The 23,196-nt window shown below is 46.7% G+C and overlaps 2 protein-coding genes across 4 annotated transcripts in view; one reads left to right on the top strand and one right to left on the bottom strand.

Annotated features, from left to right (window-relative positions):
• The window catches only part of cdk19 (cyclin dependent kinase 19), a 77,373-nt gene extending 70,992 nt beyond the window's left edge, over positions 1-6,381 (bottom strand). Inside the window, exon 1 of one of the 3 annotated variants that reach the window (XM_088626830.1) lies at positions 6,247-6,381. Coding sequence is in view for 1 of the 3 variants with exons in the window: in XM_088626829.1 (XP_088482955.1) it covers positions 4,079-4,206 (128 nt within the window). In the remaining 2 variants the exon portion in view is untranslated. Of the gene's footprint in view, positions 1-3,125; positions 3,456-4,078; positions 4,473-6,246 lie in introns of those variants that run through there. The other 2 variants (XM_088626829.1, XM_088626831.1) reach the window with 2 other exon arrangements.
• Positions 6,382-6,756: 375 nt separating this feature from the next.
• Positions 6,757-21,931, top strand: amd1 (adenosylmethionine decarboxylase 1). The gene is made up of 9 exons (XM_088626832.1): positions 6,757-6,888; positions 16,230-16,316; positions 18,885-19,011; positions 19,305-19,407; positions 19,578-19,620; positions 20,315-20,459; positions 20,868-20,960; positions 21,150-21,305; positions 21,644-21,931. The coding sequence occupies exons 1-9, from the start codon at positions 6,779-6,781 to the stop codon at positions 21,788-21,790; spliced, it is 1,011 nt and encodes a 336-aa protein (XP_088482958.1). The 5' UTR covers positions 6,757-6,778; the 3' UTR covers positions 21,791-21,931.
• Positions 21,932-23,196: the final 1,265 nt, after the last annotated feature.

Genomic DNA, 23,196 nt, shown 5'->3' with positions numbered 1-23,196 from the left:
ACTTGAAAGGACTTCTCCACGTTCAACTGAGATGGAGCAAATAACTACTTCATTTAGGTAATAAAGGGCTCAGGTGGGAGGAGAAACCAGAAACTGGGACTAGAGTTGTGCCCCCCTGCTCGTTAGGAAAATTAAACCATTTGAATCTGACACAGCGACAGATAAATTACCCAATCGCTCCATGTAACCTTTTCCCCACTGATGGCGCCTTGGACAAGATGGCCTCCACATGTCCAAAACAAGGGTAACTAACTGAACTAACAAACTCTGAATTCCTGAAAATCAGCCTTTTGGTCCAGAGTCCAAAAAGCACACTTTTTTTAGAAACGTGTGTAGATCTTTTAAAATTCCCAAAAAAGGCCTCTGAGATTGGACCCTGGCTTACCACACGCGGCCCCTTCTCCGGCGCCACCAGCTGTCGCCTGGGAGTGGGAGTAGCAGTAGGCGTGGGGTCAGGGGTCAGGGGTCAGGGGTCAGTCTGGTCACACTGCTGTGTAAAAGGCAGTGCCACCTCAGCCCTGGGCCTGCCAGCAGGCGCTATCTCAGGTGAAATACAGCCACACACTGCCACAACACAAGGAGTTATTTTTGCCTCACGTCATTTCTGCGCATCACTGCCAGAAGAGCTTTGTACTCATGACCAGGAAAATTATTTTACGCCTTTATGTGCCTATCTAATGCTGAAGTGCCGCCAAAAATATTTTCAAAACAACAACTAAAAGCTGAATACCAATAGCCACTTTGCCCAGGCGATGCTGCAGTCAGCATCAACCAGGTGGGGCTGCACACTGGTGGTGGTGGAGGGGAGTCCCCATTACCTGTAAAGGGCTTTGAGTTGAGTGTCCAGAAAAGTGCTATAGAAGTGTAAGGAATTATTATTATTAGTTACTTATAGATCTGTGCAGGAACATTCCATAAGTATCCTAAAACAATTAGATAGCAGTTATGAGGTGCAGATGCCCTAAAGTCATTGATTATTTATTTATAATAATAAAGCTGGCATGATAAAATCCACCCACTGAAGAGATGATAAAATATGAGAATTGTCCTTTTAAAGGTGGAGCAAACAAAAACATTGCTGGTGCTTTATTTCAGATCATTTACACATTTCAAACTCAAACTAGCTCTTTAGTTAAATGTCATCATGCTTGGAATAACAGATTACTACTGTAGTACGTGTTCACATTCAATCGGTGTCCCAAGACAAACTGTGATGGCTTGACCAGTCTTGACCATGGCTAAATGTTTTGTTTTGTTTCGCAAACTGCCTAAATTCTGAGACAAGGCTCAGGTCTGTCGGCATAAGCAAATGCAAAACCGCAACTCCCCTTAATTGCTTTCACCTTCTCCACTCCTGTTAGGTGCCTGCTGTGCTCTTTCAGCTGTCACAACTTAACATGTTTACATTTCCTGCATTGCTTGCTTCAAGCCCAGCCCTCCACTGAAAGCTTGCTCACGACAGATCACTGTAATCGCCAGGCTGGTGATTACATACCGTAGCTGCGACAGAATCGTGTTCGGCGCTAGTTTCACATTACATTGCTCAGGATTAAGAGAGGTGACAGATCAGAAGACATCACTCAGCCCATTTGAAAATGTGGATAAACATTACGAGTAATTAATAGATGCTGAACCCCTGTCTTGGGGCAGCACAGTAGTGCAGTGGTTAAAATTGCTGATTTGCAGCACTGGGGACCTGGGTTCAATTCCCAGGCTGCTATCTGCCTGTTGAGTCTATCCCAGCAAGCAACAGGCATAAGACAGGATACACCCTGGAAGGGACGCCAATCTTCTTCACTAAGTACAGGAATCGTACTTAGTTACAGTTCCTGCTGTCAAATATTTTACCCGTTCTCAATCATGGCAATGTAAAATTTACATTCAGATATATGCTAACTTCAGGATTTTTTTTTACTACAAATATGAAAAAAAAAGAAAAAGAAGCTTTATTCAACTCTAAAACCCTACAGCATTTTAACCATCATGGATTCATGTCTGCATTGTTTACATTCGAACTGTTTACTTGTCCATTGTCTGCTGTTTGTTTGTATATTGTCTTGATGCACTGTCTGCACTTTGTGTTTTTACACTTGTTTTAACAACCGAGAGACTTTCTGTAAGTAAGAATCCCATTGTATCAGTACAGGTACCGGTTGACACTAATACCTATGTAAGACATGCAACCAGTCTTAAACAAAGCTGCAGCAAGTATCTACCTCTATAAAATAGGAATCCTGGGAGAAAACACAGCAAGGTCAGTTTGCTCTCCGGTTCAACTCTCACTGCATTTTGCTCTCAACCCTGATACCTGGTTTTAGACTCCCCTGTGCTTCCTTACAGGAGACTAACTCACACCTCCTCAACAGACGCTTAAACAACACTCAGCGATGCCTCAGGCTTGGTACTGACCGACACTATACACCAACAGATACACTTCAGGCTTCTGCACTGGCGTATGCATCTAAAGAGTGCTTGGAAAATAAGGAGAAATTTAAACCACATCATTAATTCAAACCGTTCTCTTCCCTGAGCAAGCTGGTTGGGAAGAAAAAGAAACTAACTGTAAACATAATAAACGTTTCAGACACCAGAAGAAAATATTAGGCACACACATACAGGTGCGACAGCCTTTTGTTAAGGGCAACAGTCATTTAAGCTCATTTGACCTAAACAGACGTGCCTTTTAACACCTCCTAGTGTGAACTTGGACTGAGAAGTTAGTCACTAACTGGGCCTGCATGGTCTTGGGGTGATCTAGACCTCACTGACAGGAAAGACCCATTGAGTAAACAACTGATTCAAAAGAGGTCATGAAGAGTCCAGGGAGGAGGGCAAACCACTAGGAGGGGACAGCAGTGAAGCAGTAGGGGGTCTGATCTGTACGGACACTCTTTACATTTTCTCTTAAGACAATAAACCTTAAAACGAGAGGAATTCTGAAAAATAGCTTCCGACACGGTGCCGTGTACAAGGCAAACAGGCCGACGAAAGCTTCAACAATCGAGGTATCGGTTGAAACACAATAAGAAAAGAACCCCGAAAGAGACGGGAATAGTTCAGGAGCTAACCGGGGCCTCGACGTGTAACGTCCCAGTTATGCACTTGACCCAAACAGTGTTTCGTACCGTCTCTTTCCGGGCGGCCTGCAGACAAAGTGTCGAAGCGGCAAACCCGGATTCAGAAGACTGTGCACTGCCTGTGTCACGGTGCGGCGGCGGCAGAGTTTTGCTCACTTTCTGCTGCCCGAGACTTCACGGTGTTATTTATTCCCTCCCGTTTTTTTTTCGCCCAGCAAATGTTTATTTCGGTTATTCCAAGCAGAACCGGTACTTGATGACTGTGCATCCGTGAAACCAAATCGTGCTCCCGCTGCAACACAGTAACTCAAGTACCCGGTTGACCTCGATTTCCACGTGAATCTCAGACCGACTGAGCCAACCACTGAAATGTAACATTTACCCTGGGCTGACGAGCAACATCGCTGTGCCAAACCAACTTCCCAGTGAGGCTCCTTGATCACGTTTATTTCACATGTGTGCACCTATCGACTCGTGGGACCGCATTGAAATATGCAAGTTATGTGCCCGTCGCGCAGATAATTGCCTGACGACAGTGCTTTCAACATCAATCGCTAGCTTAGAGGATGCACACTTGAAAACGTGGGGGGGTTGAAGAAGACCATAACTTTCTAGTACATCTGTTTCCAGAAAAAAACAGCGTGACATTTCCAGCGCCGTGCACGCCTCAGCCTAACGCTACAATTCACTGATCGCCTGACCAGATTTCCAAGTTTTCAAGACGCCCCCGAGGACCTGCTCAGACCAAGGTGAAATGTTGTTCTGTAGGGGATAATTAAAGTGTGTTGTATGTCCATATTAAGCTACGTGCAATCCCCTTGACATGGAGTGACAGAAAATCAACATTTGGTGTGCATGTTACCGGGACAGGGTCCGAGCCGGAATGCATAACCCCCAGATCCAGTCGGAGAAGCCTGTGACTGTTTCAGCACCAGTCGGGGCAGCACATGCATGTAAAATGACCGGGTTTTAATCATCATAATGTCAGTTGTTTTTCTTACCCATCTTTGCGCTTGGCTTTATAAACATGCCCGTAGGTGCCTCGACCCACTTTGCAACCTTCATATTCAAACAGATCCTCCACTCTCTCCCTCTCGGCTGCAAGCTTCGTTTTGAAATCGTAATCCATTTTAACCCATAAATACTTCTTAATTTACAACAAAAATAAAATATTAATTATTAAATGTGTTAATTAAATAATCTAAGCGTTCAATTCCCCCATCATTTCCTTGTTTGGGATTTTGGTCTGCTCCGCTTAATGTTCACTGGCTCGTTGACGTTTCTGGGTGAGCGCGCTTTGCATTCTGGGGGTTGTGGTTTTCTTACCCACGGGGCCCGCGGACTACCCTAACGGAGCCCCCGCCGTCCCGAAACTACACTCCCCGCCAACCCCTTGCGGGCGGCGCGCCTGCGCAGTCGGGGTTTACAACCCCCCACAAAAATGCAGCAGCACGGGATCGGCGGCTAATGTTTCAATGTTTATCTCTACATATGTCCGTCTTCCGCGTCTAGTGGGCTTGGAATGGGCGCATACGCGTATTTTAAAGGGGGTGGGTCTTCTGTCAGTGCCGCTGTGTGGCCGGTACCGTGAAAGCCGTCCTGTTTTCCCAGGCTCAGAAATGCCCCGCGATTATCTAATCGCGTGCGGATGCCGCCCCCCCAGTTTGTTATAAAACACCGTGACTTGGTTACTTCTGCGGAGAGGTCACCCCAAGAGCAGAAATCGCAATTGTGGGTTTTTTTTTTTTAAAACGAGAAAGAAGTCGGTGCTCCCGTTTCTTAGCCGGGCGTATAATAGTCGTGTGCATTTCACGTTAGATGTGTGTTCTGAATGGGACCGGTGACCCTTTGCCTTTTAATTCTGTGCATGTGGTAGTCTGTCGTAACATTACTCACAGTAGTACCTGCCCAAGAGGCACCGCACATTTAATTGGTCCAGAGCGTTGCACGTTAACATCTTGTCGGTGAAACACGTGTACTTGCGGGGAAGCCTATGGATGCAAAGATCTCACATGTACTCAGAACTGAACACGCCCCCCGATCTCGAGTTTCCGCGCTGCAGCGCGGCGGACTGTCGTTATGGTTTTCAATCCTTTGCTGCTTGTTTTCTCGAACTGGGGTCTGGGCCGAGGGCGGAAGTTCCGATCGGCGTGTAGAGAGGCACTTTTGCTCGTGAAAGCATCAGTAACAGCCGATGTTTGAACTTACTGAGAACTGCTTGAAAACTTAAGGTCATGTTTTATAATTCAGCCGTTACACGTACAACGCGTATATTCCAGTAGTCCATGAATTTAATTAATAACTTGGCTGCAGGACGCAAATCATTGTAAATTATAGTTTTAATGTGTATGGAGAACATCTCTGTTACTGTTTTTTTCTTGAGTTTTTGAGTACAGGTCAAATTCCTACAAATGCACCGTCATTCAGTGGTACTTATATACAGCTTTTCTCGTTTTCTAAACATCTGACGCCGTTTCCCAGACTCTATTTTGTTTGAAAACAACTCAATCTCTCAGTAACGTGCAGTATATCGTATTTTGTGTCAACAGCACGCCATGGCTTATAAAATTATCTGATAACACCAATTCATGGCCGCTCATTTTCAACAAAACATTTGCATTATAAACTCCAAAGTAACTAGAGTTTCATTGTGCTCTTCTATGTAAAGTGGTTTATCAGAAGTTTTGCATATAACGTATAATATCCAACATATAATTTATAATGTCTCACCATATGGGATATAACATAACAGTGATTAAAAAGGTGCACGTGATGAGTCCAGTAGCTGGAACTACTGAAATAAATGCTGTTTTTACAATTCCTCGTATGTACGAACTGGAGATTTATAGTACAATCCATCCAGCAAATTCGAACGCTCTCCAGCGGCGTTTTCCAGAGAAAAGTTAATGGTCACAAAAAATAAGGCTGTGTTTCACACGTCGAATGAGATGTTATAGAACAAAACAAAACAGAGTGCAGACTTATGCGTGAAGACCAACTTGAAGATGAACCCCGCCAGACTTAATAACAATTTGAAAACAAAACCGCAACATACCTTTGCACCTACCTACCGAGGAAAAGGTTACTTTAATGGGCTAGGGTGCAATGCGTATCCCACCCGATTGCGTTGCATTCGCCCCAAGACCTAATAAGCAGATCTTGCACAAACCTTATGTCACTTTTGTGTCAAACGCTCGCAATAGGCCAGGCTTCCTCCTGAAAGCACACACTCAAACAGGCGGGGTATTAGGAACCTCTCAGCTGCCCCTCGCGTGTGCAAGGTAACTGTAGGCCGAGGCGGGTCCCTGTCGGGAGTTATTGGCACGGCGGGCAGCCAATGGGCGCGCCGCCCATGGGCTCGGAGGCGCCCGATTGGCCGCGGCCCGCTTGTGACGTCGCCAGGGAGGTAATAAAAGCACCGGGCGAGCGGCGCTCGCGGCTCTACACAGTATGGCCGGCGACATTAGCTAGCGCTCGCTAAACGGTATTCTCTGTCAAAGGGAAGACGGCAAAAAATCAAGCAAACGACACCTGGACTGCTTAAAAAAACAACACAAGACTGAATTAACCATTTCATTAAGTTATCCGAACCTCGCCAGGATTAACGCAAATCTGAAAAAATTACAGCCACCAACCCCCCCCACCACCACCACCCCGACGTGTAATTTGTAATTTCTGTTGTCGGTGTCTGTTGTCTCACGATGGAAGAGAACGGTGCACACTTCTTCGAGGGGACGGAGAAGCTGCTGGAGGTGTGGTTCTCCCGGCAGGACGAGAGCAAGGGGACAGGAGACCTCCGCAACATCCCCAGGTTGGTGCGGCCGGGCGGTCCCTCTCACGGCAGCCTTTGCCCTGCGCTCGGTTGTGCTCTTTTTAATCGCACCCCCCTCCTTGCAAAACGCGATCCCCTAAAAAAAAAAACCGGGGCCGATTGAGTCTTTTTTTTTTCATTTGTGGTGCGTGTGCGTATGTACGTGGGGAGACAGCGGGCGATCCGTTTTGCGTGGCGCCTTGAAGCCTCGCTGCCCCGGGTGCGTGTCGTGGGTCGGGTGTCGTGTCCGCGCCGCGGCGGCGGCCAGGGGAGAGCCGTGTGCTGCTGGCTCTGCACCGAGACCATCCCCCCTCCTCACCCCCCCCTCCTCCCACGGCCCGAGCCTGTCCCCCGCTCGTCCTGCGGGGCTCGGCCGCTGCGGGTCGCCCGGGCTCGCCTTCCCCGGGGGGGTGGAGCCGGGCTCCCTCGCAGGGAGAGAGCCGGCGAAGGGGTCTCCAGCGATGCGTGTGCGTGCATGCGTGGGGGATCGCGGGTGGGTTTTCTGTGCGCAGTCACCGGTGCCCGCTGGTGATTTACTGCCACTGCAGGCCCGCTGCTCCCTCCCTCCCTCCCTCCCCCAGTTGGAGGGGGGGGCGAGAGAGTGGTCTGGGCTGTGACAGACGGCGGTGCCACGGGAAAGAAAAGTGGCGAGTCAGGGGTGGGGGGAGAGAACACACGGGCTTCACACGTGGGGGCAGTCGAGTGAATGCAATTGGGCGCACGGGCAAAACGTGGCTCCCCCCACGGGCTGCGTGGAGCCGACTGTCGGCGGATCCATCCCTTGTCGGAGGGGGCCCGGGAATGCGGCCGGGCCGGTCCCCCCCCGTGGCGGAGCGGTGCTTGCGGCCGCGGTGACTTACCTCCCCGCTCCCGGGGGCAGTCCTGCGGGCGCGATCGGGCCGCCCCTCTCCGCTCCGCCGGGTGCGCCCTTCAATCATCGCGGGCGGCTCTGAAAGGCACACCCCACCCCACCCCCTCCGTGTGCAAGAGGGCGGGTCGCGACAGACGCTTCCACGCGAGGGGGCACATGGCTCGCCCCGAGCACGCTTCGGGGGGGGGCGAGAAAAGAGTTTGCTTTAGATTTGTGTGTTTTTTTTCTCTTCTCTCTGGTCTCCTCGCACTCTCGGCTAGTGGCGAGCAGCAGGTGGTTCTCGGACTGACAGTGTGTTATTTTATAGCGTATTTTGCAGAGGACTCTAAAGCACTTTGCATACAGGAGGGGCCCAGTCCAGCCACCCTCAGGGGATGGGTGTAGTAGAAGAGCCGTCTAAGGAAATCCAGTCTTTGATTTCAGGAGTGCAGCCTCCAGGCAGCGAAAGGGTGAGCGTTAATCCCATACCCAGCCCGCCAGGCTCTGCTCGGCGTTTCTGTGAGCACCAGGGGGGTTGCACAGGGGGTCGCCCGGACCCGTCGCCAGGCTGGGCACTGGCGCCTCACCAGCTGGTCTTCTCCCTTTCCAGTGTGTCTTCAGAGCCAGAAAAGGGCCTTTAAAGTAGGGTGCAAAACCCGAGTGTTTTTCTGCTTGCCTGTTGTGCAGTGCAGTGCAGGCCTCCTGTTTGTCATGAGTGTTTGTCACCGGCGCGCTGCGGCCCGAGCGATCCGCGACTGTGCCGGTCTGCAGCCGGCCTCCCCTGCTCATTGGCTCCTCCGGTTCCTGAAATGCCACCGTGTTATTTATAGCCTCTGTGGAGGCTGGAATGAGGAAACGGCCCGAGTGTCCCTGGCCTTTTTTAGCTCTCCGTGGTTTACCCTGCAGTGCTCTCAAGGAAGGCTAGTGGCGTAACATGCGCTAGTGTGCAGTCAGGGGCGAACGTGTACAGCACAGACCTGAACAAAGTTAGACAGCACAGTGGAAGGAGTTATAAGGGAGGTGAGTCTGCTTCCTCCCTTTTAACGCTGTATTGGAAGCTCTTCCATTACCGTTGAAACTGTTAACGTTTCTGCTGCACTGAGGAATTTAGACATTTGACCTTGTTGAACCCCAGTATAAGCTTGATTGGAATTGCACATATATTGTCTTGAGAACATCTGCCGCTGCTTCAGCATTTTTTCTCCTTCACACAAACTGAACAAATCCAGCTTTCTGGATGATGGATAGAAGTGTTTTTTTTCTTCAGAATAAAATAGGCATCCCCCTACAGTATAAAAAAAAATTGTGAACCCTTAGGACTTATGTGGATTTCTGCATGAATGGCTACTAAAATGTGATCTAATCTACATCTCAGTCAGAATGAATAAAGCCAGTCTTATTTGACAAACACACATTTTACATTGCCATCTCTTTATTGAACAAATGGTTTAAACAATCAAGGTCATTGATGGAAAAAGTATGTGAACCCTTATATTAAGTAATGAGGGGAACCTTCTTTATTGGCAGTAACCTCAACCCAACACTTTCTGTAGCTGCTGATCAGACCTGCACAGCGGTTGGGAGGTATTTTGGCTCCTTCCTCTACACAAAACTGTTCCACTTCATGTATATTTCCGCGATGAGTGCTTGAACGGCCTGCTTCAGATCACGCCACAGCAGCTCGGTGAGATTGAGGTCAGGACTCTGACTTGGCCTTTCTGAAATCCGGAACGTCTTCTGCTGGAGCCACTCTGTTGTTGATTTACTCCTGTGTTTTGGATCATTGCGATGTTGCATGACCCCACTTCTCTTGAGTTGTAGATCGCAGACAGACGCCCTGACATTGTGCGGTAGAATTTCCTGATACAACGTCATTGGTCCCTCAGTGATTGCAAGCCGTCCAGGCCCTGAGGCAGCAAAGCAGCCCCCCACCACTATACTCCCTCCACCGTGCCTCGCAGTTGGGATGAGGTTTTGGTGTTGGTGTGCAGTGTTTTGTTTTCTCCAGACATGACGCTGTGTACATATACCAAAAAGTTCAACTTTTGTCTCATCTGTCCACAGTACATTGTTCCAGTAGTGCTGTGGAACATCCAGGTGGTCTTTGGCAAACTTGAGATGGGCAGCAATGTTTTCTTTGGAGAGCAGTGGTTTCCTCTGTGGTAACCTCCCATGAACACCACTTTTGTTCAGTGTTTATCTCATGGTGGACTCATGAACACAGACGTTATCAAGTGCAAGAGATGCCTGCAGATCCCTAGCTGTCACCCTGGGGTTGTTTGTCACCTGTTTGAGGATTGTGCGGCGTGCCCTTGCACTGATCTGTGTAGGACGCCCAATCCTAGGGAGAGTAGCAGCAGTGCTGAATTTCTTCCACTTGTAAACCCTGCCTGACTGTGGACTGACGGAGGCCCAAGTCTTTAGAAATCCTTTTGTAACCTTTTCCAGTCTTATGAGCTTCAAAAACTCTCTTCTGAGGTCCTCTGAAATCTCTTTTGATTGGGCCATATTGCAATTCTGTTGTGAAGAGCAGGTAACCAAAACTGTGTGATTGTTTGATACGGCAGGGCAGATCAAGCCCACACCTAAATTGATTGGAACAGCTGACTCATTGATTGGAATACCTGACTCCAATCTCTTTTCAAGATGTCAATATCCTAGAGGTTCACATACGTTTTCCATCAATGATCTTGATTGTTTAAACCATTTGTTCAATAAAGATAAGACAATGTAAACGGTTGTGTGTTTGTTAAATAAGTCTTTATTTATTATTAGGACTTGGATCTGTGGTTCTCAAACTGTGGTGCTGTGGATGCCCCCAGGTGGTACGGCTGATGACCCTGGAAATTTGTTGTGTGCACTGAAAAATTGGGAATTAAAAATTATGTACATTTTTCATCTGGAATTTACTTAATCGGTTTCAGAAAGCTTGAGATGGGTTTTCATATTTTCTGTTGTAATAAAATTAGTTTCTTTCAAATACAGCCTATTTACTTAGCTACGTTGATACAGTGCGCGCTCATACTTGAGTGGTCATAGTCTTCTCGAGCTTTCAGAGACAGCTTAGCCACACATTCGCCAACAGAACAAATGATCGAAAGTGAACATGTCACAGAAATCAAGTACTATGTCATGGCTGAAAGGAGTAGACACCAAGAGTTCTGTCTCCAGCTCCGATAGATCCCGCACACCTGTTGAGAACGAGGAGGATTATACATCGGCCACCAACACTGGCTCTGCTGCTGAGCCCGACAGACAGCACTGCTAGTGTTGGCAAGCGTCCGAAAACGGCTACAAGGCGGTACGACCCAAGTGCTCAGTGCTCTTGTTATTGTGAGTGTGTGTGCGTGCTCATGTTGGTCATTGAGATTTTCTGGGGTTTCTATGTAGGTGGTACTTGGATGCTTTGGTTTGATCAGGGATGGTACTTGGTCCAAAGAGTTTGAGAACCACTGAAGATCACATTTTAGGAGCCATTCATGCAGAAATCCAGATAATTCCAAACTTTTTCTCGACTATAGTTGCAACTGAATTGCTCAGATGTTGTGTAGTTTCTCCATAAGATAAGGTAGGTCTTTTAGAAAGTGTTGCATTGAGTTCTGGTGCTGCAATTCTTTTGGCATTTTCACTTTAATATTTTTAGCACTTTCGCAACAAAGAAATTCATTGCATTTCTCTCCTGCCAGTACTAGTACTGTGCAGATGTTTCCTTTTGGGATAATTTCACCAAACAAGTCTTGTTAGTTTTACTTTTTGGGTATATGACTCATTGATAATGATTACTTACTACTGTGCGTGAATCTGAGATAAATTCTGAATCCGCAAGACAGTGTTTTGCAAAACAAAGCCTCCGGGAGCTGTCAGTTGTGGCTTCATTGATTAAATTGTACAAACCAAGTGGAGTGGCTGTTTGACGAAAAGATAGGCAAGAAGATATTCCTGTTTCTTTCAGTTTACACGCTATAAATATAGCTCTGCTACCAGCTTTATAGGTGCTGATAAAATGGTTAACAGTAGCCCAAAGACGGTTCCAGTGCCTTTTGGTTTGGAAAGGCTCTTTAGAGAGATGTTAATAATCCGTCAGGCACCTCAGGTTTTTCTTGTGCATTTTCTGTGAGTGTGTAGTTTTTCAGACTTGAGTGTGGTTTCGGTTCCAAACCATTTAGCTTAAGCAGCTTGTTGCTGGGAGGATGCCCTGTCACTTCACTCCATCCAATTCCAGATGAGGCGGGACTGGAAGTCTGTTTCGGTTGGGACTGTGCTATAGGGTGCGTGTTCCTCTTCACGGTAGACATAATCAATGTTGAAATGCCAGAGACGTGGGGGACTTGAAACCAGAAGTGTTTTGTATTTAAGGATGCCTGTTTCCTATTGTAGTGTCACAATCCTGGTCCTGCAGCCACAGAGGCTAAAGGAGCGCTCTCTTGGTTAAGCGTATTATGCTTTTAGTTTTTATGCTTTTAAGCAAACATTTTTTTCCTAGTTTACTTTTTTTGCAAAAGCAGTTCTTGGATGATAAGAGGGGACTAGAAATAAGCACTCCCCCTGTGCTAGTCGAAGGGTTACAGAATGACACCCATTTGGGTTTGCTTCATGGTGAGCTTTGAACAAGGCTGCACACCTGCAAGGATCTTTATAATCCGGGTTACTCAAGCGTCAGTTTAGATGGCTTTTTGGAAGGCAGTTGTAAACGAATCCTGAAGTAGAGATTGTAACATGTCTGTAGATAGTACTGGTCGGGTAGATTTCTCGAGCTGTTGGCAGTGCAGGGCAGGATTAAAGACCAGGTGGTTCAGGTGAGGGTTTGGTCGTTTTAGTAAAGACCGGAAGATCCAGGCGGTGTCCGGGACGGGCTTGTGCTCCCCGGCCAGACCTCCGCGCCCGCGAGTGTGAGGCTGGCGGGGGGTCCCCTGCTCCTGGGTTTCGAGAGGCGTGACGCCGCGCCCTGCGCGGTGCCGGCGGCCCGGTCCTGCCGAGAGAGAGCTCTGCAGGCGTCTCCTTGCGCGAGGGGAACAGGGCAGACTGCCGTGCTGGAGTTACGGTTACCAGCCCAGAGGGGCGCTGGGAGGCAGCCAGTGTCCGAATAAGCTCACGAGGCGAAGCTGGATTCGAGGAGCGGTTGCCCTTGAATAGGCTCCCTGCTGTAATGGTTGTGGGCTGAAGGTGGAGACGTCTGAATGGGTTTCAGAGCTGTGACGGATCCTGATCCCTTCTGCATTATACAGCTGCCGTGTGTGTGTTACACTTTAACTTGAGGTGTATCTAGTGGGTTTAAAGTGCGTGCGAGTGATTCTGAATGTCTGATTAATATTCCAGCCCAGTCTGCAGGTGCACTCTTGCATTCTGGTTATGCCACACTCGGCGCACAAATTGGACCTGATATTTCTCAATATCCTGAATAGTATTTCTCTAGATGGTTTTACTCAGTCCTTGGCTGTTACCTCAAGCCCGAACCCAAGTCAAGGAACAGAAGTAATCTGTTCTAGCATATGGTTCAAGCACCATTCTTTTAAAATGCCAAAAAAGGCATCATAAGCTTTAGCAACCTGTGATGTTGAGAATAAATGTTAAACAAGAAAAACAAATGGTAACTTTGACATTTCCTTTGCGTTTTAATGATATAATTTTGGCGGAAGTTGGGCCCCCAGTCCTGGAAAATGTCTGTTTTCCATGTCTGTGCAAATTGATGCAAAAGCAGGTTACAAGCACGAACAGCAGCAGCACTTGGGGGTCTCTCTGTCCCCAGTCAGAGCTCCTAGATATCACATTCTGACTAAGCTTAGGTGATGTGCTGAAGACTGCAAGCCTTACTGGATCAAGTGGATCAGATTGAACGGATCTGCTTAGTGCCTGGCCTTGGTCAGATGTGAATGTGTTTTTGTACTAAGTTCTCCTCTGGTTATTTTCCTTGGATGGATTTCTACCCTGTGTTGTTTGCATTACTGCTGTGAATAATTGGAGCAATGCAAATATATTTAACCATAGCAGTAATGGAGTGTGGTGTTAGAATGTTTACAACAGAATTGTTTGTAGAACTTTCATTTTTAGTACGTTATATACCTTTGTTTTACCTGTTCTAGTTTGAGAAATAGTTTGATCTGCCACTGTTCTGTTGGGTTTGGGATGAAAGGTCCTCCTCGCTTCTCAGTGTGTGACAAAGCGACGTGCTCTCAGCTGTTCACCAGTTCTCCACACCTAGCGCTTTGCTAAATTAACAGAACCCTGCAGGTTTTGCCATGTTACTAAGCTGTCTTTGGCTCAATGAAAAATGAGTCTGCCTGATGCTCTTTGTAAGTTCTGTTCATCGAGCAGATTTTCATTGGCTTGCCAGTCTGTGTGCGTGGAGGCTGTTGGGATCTGTATGCAGAGCCACAAGTTTGAAAGGTTGTGTGATGTGGTATTGAACAATAGAACAGAGCATCGTCACTGCTTACGTTTGTCTTTGCTTTTATTCTGCTTTGGAAGTCTCATACGTTAACTCAGATCAGCAGGATTCATCTGAAAAGTGTCCTAAATCCCCTTACTCTTTCAGCTTCACTGTCGCATCAGTATGTTGACTCATTGGGTTGTTTGTTTGAAACAGGTTTGTGGAATTTAGAATAATTAGGTTTCCCACTTAATGAAGGGATTTGAGTCCTGCCTTACAAAACTGAGAACTTATATATTTAAAACATTGGCTGCAGTCTGTCTTCTAAAAGAACAAGATGCAGGATGAAAGAGAAGGTATTTTATTTTATTTAAAAAAATAATTTTATTAAAGTTTTTAACACTTCCTACTGCATCTTTTTACTGTTGGCAGCTATTACACTGGAAAGCATTTTAAAAAATTAAAACAGATAAAGTCCTGTTGGGATTTGTATCGTTAATGCACTATGGCTCATTGCAAAAAATGTAGTCTTTCTTCACAGGCTGCAATGTGTCAGGTTCTTGTTTATCTAAGAGTTTCTGTGGTGTTTCTGGTGGGGAAAAAATCTTCCACTTTGCTGCACAGTCCTTAACTGATAGCACAAACCTAGCCACAGTCATTATGATAAAAGTGGGTCTGTTTCTCTTGACATACGCTGAGATGTTTTTCAAGTAAACAGTCAAATATTAATCTAAGTGTTCTGATTTTATCTTTAAATATTAACACATCTTTACATATAGCCCATTAAACAGCAGTTCCCATCTTGAATCTGCTCATCTGAAAATTGTGATTTGTAATGGATGTGCAGATATCTTACAAAAAGATATCATAGATAATTTGAGAAGGCATTTGATAAAGTTCTTCAAAAGATAAATCTCGAATTACGGGTGGTAGAAAGTCTGGGAAATGCTTGCATTTGGTTTGAATGTTGGTTAATAGAAAACTCTGCAGAGCATTGTATTTTTAATTGTAATTAGTGGGATACCGTAGGGATCTGCAATTCCTAATTTATATCAGTGATCTAGATTCTGGAATAGTTTAGCAATCTATTTTGCAGGTCTCAAATGAGGCGTGTTGGCAAACACTGCAGGCGCAGCAAATGAACATCAAAAAGCTGTAGATCAAATTCGAGAGTGGGCCAACACCTGGCAGACAATATGGTACAAGTGTGGGGTTTTGTTTCCAGGTAGCAAACTCCAAAATGAGGAACAGGCCGCTTGTGAAACACTGAGGTTTTTCGACACATTTGCTTCATCTTGACAGACAAGTGTAGCAAACAAAGTGCTAGAATATCTAGTTAAGTGTAAAGTTTAAATTAATCTCACTGTGGATCTTGAACACGATTTTGGTAATCACTTCGTAGGATAGATATTGCTGCTCTGAAATCAGTTTCTAAGGGAATAAAGGATAATCCAGGTTTTTAAGCATTTTCCCACTTTTTTGGGGAAAAATCTGCAATTTGGTATTTACACATCAACCTTGATAAGTGTGTATCTTTCTCTTGGGGTTCGTCTTGCACAGCAGGAGTTAAATTTAATTGATTGCAGTTCACTCGTGTACTCCTAGATAAGATATAAATACACCAGCGAGAGCCGAGAGCAGACCATTCAGAATGTTTTATTGGCATGAAGTCCATCTTGCCTGATTTTATTTTTATGAAGTGATGTGGGGCTTTTCCTTCAAGGCACACTGCCCTTTGCCTTTCTGTGTTGGTGTAGGGGCTGCACAGCAGTGTTGCAGGTCTAGACTGTAGTTAGACGCGTCTTTCCTGCCTCTGGAGTGTCGTTAACACATGACAATCACAGGGCTGTGTGTCAAGGCCTGCAGAAACATGGGTGATCAGTAACCCAGTGTAGCCATTATTTTTTCATTATAATTGCTGTGCAGAGATTAGTATAAAGAATGTTAAAGCGGACAACTGATGTAACTCTATATCGCTTATATATATAACTTATATAAACTATGTATCGTGGATAATATATAGTCTGAGAGGTACAGTGATGCTGATTTTTAATGTCTTTAGCCACTTGAATATTTTCCCCTCCCCTGTGTGTGTAACGGGCTAATCACTTTGTGTTTCTCTAGGTTTGAGTGGGACAAACTTCTGGAGAATGTGCACTGTTTGATCATAAGTGTGACAAAGACTGACAAGCAGGAAGCTTATATACTCAGGTGAGTTTCATCTCCTTCAGCTGTTCAGTTTTAATTACTCTGACCTTTTCTTTTCTGGAATGTGGAGCTGCAAGGGTGTGAGGAGGCAGATAACCCCATAGTTTACCTTTGGTTCTCGGGCGCGGGGGAAAGGCAGCAGTCTCTCCAAGGAGCACGCGTTTGGTGTTGAACTGGCTGTCGGCCGAGGGAAGTAGCGAGCCTTTTTAGAAACGAGGGAGACACTGCTCCCAGGGGCAAGGTCTTTGGCCTCCAAGGTGTGAAGTGGTTTGGATTCAGGAAGGAGCGATCTAAATACCTGTGACTTTACTTCTTTGGAAAGAGCAAATAATAATAATAATAATTGCTTACACTTATATAGCGCTTTTCTGGACACTCCACTCAAAGTGCTTTACAGGTAATGAGGATCCCCTCCACCACCACCAGTGTGCAGCCCCACCTGGATGATGTGACAGCAGCCATAGTGCACCAGAACGCTCCCCACACACCAGCTCTCAGTGGGGAGGAGAGCAGAGTGATGAAGCCAGTTCATAGATGGGGATTATTATGAGGCCATGATTGGTAAGGGCCAATGGGAAATTGGGCCAGGACACCGGGGTGACACCCCTACTCTTTTCGAGAAACACCCTGGGATTTTTAATGACCACAGAGAGTCAGGACCTCGGTTTTACGTCTCATCCGAAGGACGGCGCCTGTTTACAGTATAGTGTCTCAATCACTATACTGGGACATTAGGACCCACACAGACCACAGGATGAGCGCCCCCTGCTGGCCATACTAACACCTCCAGCAGCAGCCTTAGTTTTTCCCAGGAGGTCTCCCATCCAGGTACTGGCCAGGCTCACACCTGCTAGGCTTCAGTGGGCTGCCAGCTGTGAGTTGCAGGGTGATATGGCTGCTGGAATACCATTGCTGATAATTTAGGTTATTTAGAAGCCTTTTGCTCACAGTTTACAGGTTCATAAAGTGTAGGTGAAGAATTCTTCTGTCAATGTGTTGGAAGAGGAGCGGAGCAAGTTTTGCACGAGAGGATAGACTATTTTCTCATCTTTGTGTCTGGGTCTGACTCGTTTTAGTCTCGGTTTTCCTTCTCAGAATCAGGTTGTAAAGGCAGTGTGAAACAGACTGTCACCAGGGGAAGGCATTAAAGCCTTTTAAAGAGCTGGGAATGGCTTGCCGCGAGCTGCAGCGGTCCTGGTGGCACCCTGCTGTCAGCCGTCTGTCTGACAGGACGGGCTGTCCGGTGGCCCTGTGGGCGAGGTCAGGGGCTCCGAGAATAACAGCGGATTAGAGCGGGACGGCGCAAAGCTGATCAGTCAGTCCGGGAAGCTGACCTTGGGTAAGATCAGCCTGTCTTGCCAGTGCTTCAGGTGTGTCGGCCTGTGTTGCTAAGGCCAATCCCCCGAGTGCTGCTGGCAGTTTCCAGACAGGGAGCCCTGGGCTACACACACTGGCTGGCTTTCCGGGTGTGGTTATTTGGCCGTCTCTTTGTGGAACAGATGGGGGGGCGGTGCTGTGCGTGAGCTCTTGTCTGGACTCTGTGATCGGAAAGGTTTTCCAAATTTGAGATATTCATTGGCAGCTCTGCACGGTGGTTGGCTCTTCCTGGAAACAAAGTCCTTTCGACTGAGTCGTCCTTGGCTCGAGTCCTTTACCTTAAGATACAGATTTAATGCTCTTCTGGGAATCGGGATCAAGCAGAACAAAGAAACCCTGACAGGCTGCCAGATCTCATCGGCTCTCCAGCTTCCATCATACATCAGGGTCCAAGTTGCATGTGCCCATTAAACGTAAATCGCCTGTAGTCTTCCAAATTCCTGTTTTAATTTACCTGTGTCCAAACATGATCCTGCACCCTTACTGCATTTCCTTGGGCTATGATTATTTTCAGAAATCTGCCCACTTTCTTACCGATAGTGAATAATAAGGGGTTTGATGTGGGGTTTTTTTTTTGGATCACGTTACTACTTGGTGCGTTACCTGAAAAGGTGGTGCATCTGTACTCTCTAGTCCCGTTTTCCTGGGATGGCCATGGTCTGGTTTCAGTCTTATTTAATCAAGGCCTTCTAGGAGCGGAACAGGGAAATTCCACTGGTTCTAAGTGCCTGCACTTGGCCTGCGTGCTTTTCACCATGTAGCAACACTGTGGTCTAACTGTGCATTGTGGTATGCTGCATGTGAAATCTCTTTTGAGAAACATCGCAACGGCCATGCTTAGACAACCCTCCTCTTATCTTGGCTGGAGACGGTGAATTTCTCCTCAGCGTTTGGAACCAAGTGCTCCCGGCCCTGGTTATAGTAACAGAAGCATGTAATCGAGCAGTTGATCTCTTCACACATCTAGCTGATTAGTTGGCTTAACGTTCTTATTGAGGGTGACGTTTTGAGCTAAGAAGTGCTGGCGGGAGGCTTTGGGTAAAGTTTTGTTGCAATTTCTGCTTCCCACACTTCATAGCATCGCGTTCACCCAACCTGAGGGCATCCCCCGCAAGACGTGCTGCTCCACTTTCGAAGCCGCCTGGAGGGCTCGGCCTTGGCCTCCTTGTTAACGTCTTCCCTTTCTGTCCACAGTGAGAGTAGCATGTTTGTCTCCAAGAGACGTTTCATTTTGAAGACCTGCGGGACCACCCTCTTACTGCAAGCACTGGTTCCTCTGTTGGAGCTGGCGCGGGAGTACTGCGGCTTCGATGCCATCGAGGTACGGGCAAGAGGCGCCGGGCTCTCCCACCGTCCCTTCACTGAAAGGGTTTGACTGCGGCTTTGCATTCCCGCGACTGTGTATTCCACGGGTTTTTAGTGGCCCTTCTGTGAGATCAGAGATGCCTGGAAACCGCAGTAACATTACATTTCCAGCTGTAGGTGCATTTCACATCCCTGTACTGGGTGTTTGCACTTGTTTCGTGCAGTGGTTTAAAATAGCTTTGCTCCTCAGCGCGTTGGTGTTTATTCCATGTGGCTTTCGCCTTCCCCTGATTGTGATTTGTTCCCCAGAACTTCTTCTATTCCCGCAAGAACTTCATGAAGCCAGCCCATCAGGAGTTCCCTCACCGGAATTTCCAGGAGGAAGTCGAGTTTCTCAGCCAGATCTTTCCAAGTAAGCCCTCCGCTGAGCTCGCCGCGCAGGGCCCGTTCTAGTACCGCGGGAACGGCGGTCGCGTGCGGTGGGGTGGGCGCGGGAGCTGGGTCCCAGTGGATCAGATAGCCTTGCGTCTCTGGAGGTGACTGAAACAGCGCAATTAAAACCGAGGACCTTCTGTTTTCCAGATGGCGCGGCCTACTGCATGGGGCGTTTGAATTCTGATTGTTGGTAAGACTTTTCTGACTTGTTTGTAAAACCTCTGCTGATCCAGTTTTATTCCAGGAACGCATTCTAATGAAATTATGTTCAGATATTAAGTAGAATGTCTGAGGGGGGAATTTATGGCATAGGGACATAATTCATTTTGAGGTGTAACTTTTCTCCCTGGACAGTAAGCTCTTTAAAAGTACGCATCAGTGATCTGTAAGGTTATTTTGCCCTGAGAATTACTGTCATTGTATTTTCTCTATAGCTGCCAGCAAGTGCACATTGTAACTTAGTTATCGTGTTGAATGTAGCATTCACATCTGTGGAGCTGCTGGAGAGCTAAATGATTTACTTGTGTTTTTTATCAAAGATTAAGCAACAACTGCCTAGGATTGGAATATCACCATTTTTAACCTGTCATCTTTTTCAAACATAACCGTAGATGCTGCAAAGAGCCGATAAAGCAAAAGAAATTAAACCACGTGAGTGAAACCATCAGTACAAGCACAGATATCTGGCAAAAGTACTGGACACAGAAGGGAAGAGGACCGCCTTTCGTATCTCTTGTGATGTTTAATGCTAGGGCTGAACATTTTTAATGCTGGGTAATGAGGAACAGTCCTGACCCATTTCAAGGCTGGTACTGTTTGATAGCGGGAGAGGCAGGCCTCGTCAATGGATGGGAGGTTGATTTGATGAGATCCTTGTCTCCCAGGTACCTGTTTACTCTGGATCTGCCGGAGTTCTGGGAGAACAAGCAGGCGGATCAGACCCTGGAAGTTCTCATGAGTGAGCTTGACCCAACGGTTATGGACCAGTTCTACATGAAAGACGATGTTTCTGCAAATGATGTCACTCGTGTAAGGCTTCCCTCGCTACAGCATGTGTAAAGAGACTGAGGCTCTCTTTATGTCCCGTCTCGCGCACTGAGCTCTGGATGAGCTCTTCGTGTAATGAGTTTACCGTCTCACCACTACAGCTGCTCACATGGTCACTTTTAAGAATCCGCCCTTTTAGTAGGTTATGTACACTGAAGCACATTAATTTCATTATACGTTACATTAATACGGAATATTTCAGTTAAGTCTGCTTAACATCTTTTTCCGCATTGAAGTGTGTAACATTGAAGTGTGTAATTCAATAGTAATGCCTCTTCAGTCTGCAGTTACATAAAAATGTTTAATAAAGAAACCTGGAATTCTCTGTTACAGCAAATCACCCTCGTTTCACTTGTAAGCCCATCATATAATTCTTCTTTTTCTCTTTAGATGAGTGGAATACGTGACCTGATACCAGGTTCTGTGATTGATGCCACAATGTTCAATCCATGTGGCTATTCTATGAATGGAATGAAAACAGATGTAAGTAATTTTTAGAAACCTCATGAGGCCTGTCCATTGGTTAGCTCAGAGTGTGAATCTGACAACATCCCACTAACCAGTGCCCTTGGAATTAGCCTTGTTTAGGAAGGTGTGAATCTTGGCAGCACTCAGTCAGGCAGAAGCTCTTTAACTGGACTTGTGTTGAAATGTACCCCTTGTCTTCTGCAGGGAACTTACTGGACGATCCACATCACACCAGAGCCAGAGTTCTCCTATGTTAGCTTTGAAACCAATCTCTCCCAGTCCTCCTATGATGAGCTAATCAGAAAGGTGGTGGATGTCTTCAAGCCAGGAAAATTTGTGACTACACTTTTTGTGAATCAGGTTCGTACGGTTTTCCATTAGGCTTTTAATTTTCAGAAATACAGCTTTAACTTCAGCATGTGCCTTTGAAAGTGGACTGCAGTGACTGTGTAGACTTATCTCTTGTGCTTAATACCTCGCTGAAATCCTTAACTTGGAACACATAAGCATTGAAGTTAACATTCTGTAAACAGTATTTTGAAAGGATGCAAATGAGTAGGTTTATAATATCCTTATAAATGAGGTTTGTGAATGCATTAATGGGAATCCCAGGGTGCACAAATATCCTTCCTTTGTCTTTCATTCCAATTTCCAAAGTTTTAATTCCTGGCGTTTGTCGGGGGGGGGTTATTTTCCAGAGCTCTAAATGTCGCAGTGTCTTCTCGTCTGCCCAGAAGCTCGAAGGGTACAAGCGCCTTGACCGCCAGCTGGCCCAGTTCAACGACTACAACTTCGTTTTCACCAGTTACGCCAAGGGCGGCCGCCAGCAGAACCAGCAGAGCTGAGCCGCGGGGATGAGGAGGAAGCGGAAGCGGCGAGCCGGCGGCGGCCGGCCGGGCCTCCGCGCTGGTGCCGTGGGCCCCAGCTTAGCCTCCAGTGTGAATTGTATGCATTACTGTATCTACGACTTAGATATCTTGCATGAAAGCTCCTTTCTCTGTTTAGGTATTCTAGCTCACCCTTGCTGTGATCTTGAAGCGCATGTCGAGAGATTCCACGCCTGCCGCCGGAGGCTTGCCGCCACTCGCAGGGGCCGCGGCCCCTTCCTGCAGGTGTCCCCCCTGATCCCCCACAGACAGGGCTTTCGAGCCCACTAGGCCAGAGCCCTGGCACGCTCAGGTCGGGCGCCCGCACGCCCGCACGCACGCGCGGTGTGACTGTCACGTGTTCCACATTCAAAACGGGCCACATCCCCCTGATTTTTCTGAACCGTTTTCACAAGTGAAAGCTCAAACCGTTGAGGGAGGGTATCTCTGGGATCAGAAAAACCAAAGTGGAGCGAACCGTTTTTGTTCTCTTGTTCTTGGGTGTGAGTGTCTGGGGTTTTTTTTTTTTGTACTGCAGAGAAAAGTGTATGTTCTGTTTGTTTGGTTTTTTTTCGAATCTCACTGTCCCTGTCTGGTCGGGCTCAACTGAAATACTGCAGCACTTGGAATTAGTTCTGTTGGCTTTGTTCGTCCTGATGTCTTATCTCACGGACCTGGAACGAGCAGCTCAGTGCAGCCCAGCAGTGCGTGAGCTCTCTGTTAGAGTGCCGTGGAGACGGTTATTTCATTCCCTAAGCACTTAGGAAACAAGTCCACGGTAACCTTTGTAATGAAGGTTTCTGCTGTTTTCTTGTTGTGGTCGAACTTCTGAAACCCAGTCACAGTGCAGACCTGTAGGCAGTTTAACTCATATAGGTAAGGATTGCATTTTTAATCCCCAGTGTGCATTGCATATGTCTGGAAAAAAAAAACTTTTGTAGCTAATGGCTTGTCATTTAATACCCACTAATCAATTTTGTGAGCCGTTGTTTTTAAAAGCACTGACATTTTTCTCTGAATTCCAGGAAAGGAATGAAAGCCCCGTGTAAGTCAAAAGAACGGGTTTCCTCGCTCTTTGTCGGGTTAATTATAGAGAGACGGTTACTATTACACAAGAAACCAAGCCATGTGATGTATTTTTGCAGGTTTCTTAGCAGCTGTCAACACATTGTTTCGTAAGGTCATTGATGTTTTTGTCAATCCACGTTGATAAAAAGCCGATACAACTGCTTGACACGTCTGCATTGGAGCCAGAATAAAGATCTCTAACGAGGGAGTTTTAGTATCCTGCATCCTTAGTTATTTTGCCACCATGTCCCTGCAAATTGCTCACGTGTTCTGTCTACACATTCTGGCTTCCTTGCCAGTGCTCTGAACTCCTGCCC

Source organism: Lepisosteus platostomus, chromosome 3, assembly GCF_059453375.1.
Source record: "Lepisosteus platostomus isolate fLepPlt1 chromosome 3, fLepPlt1.hap1, whole genome shotgun sequence".
NCBI lineage: Eukaryota > Metazoa > Chordata > Actinopteri > Semionotiformes > Lepisosteidae > Lepisosteus > Lepisosteus platostomus.
The sequence above is the reverse complement of the archived record's forward strand: the minus strand, read 5'-3'. Positions and strand labels throughout refer to the sequence as shown.

What these genes read in the sequence shown, in the direction of transcription:
- amd1 (XM_088626832.1), top strand. Translation starts at nt 6,779, where the DNA reads ATGGAAGAGAACGGTGCACACTTCTTCGAGGGGACGGAGAAGCTGCTG. An exon ending in GACCTCCGCAACATCCCCAG is followed by an intron (nt 6,889 to 16,229) that starts GTTGGTGCGGCC and finishes GTGTTTCTCTAG; the next exon opens with GTTTGAGTGGGACAAACTTC. An exon ending in CTGCAAATGATGTCACTCGT is followed by an intron (nt 20,460 to 20,867) that starts GTAAGGCTTCCC and finishes TTTTCTCTTTAG; the next exon opens with ATGAGTGGAATACGTGACCT.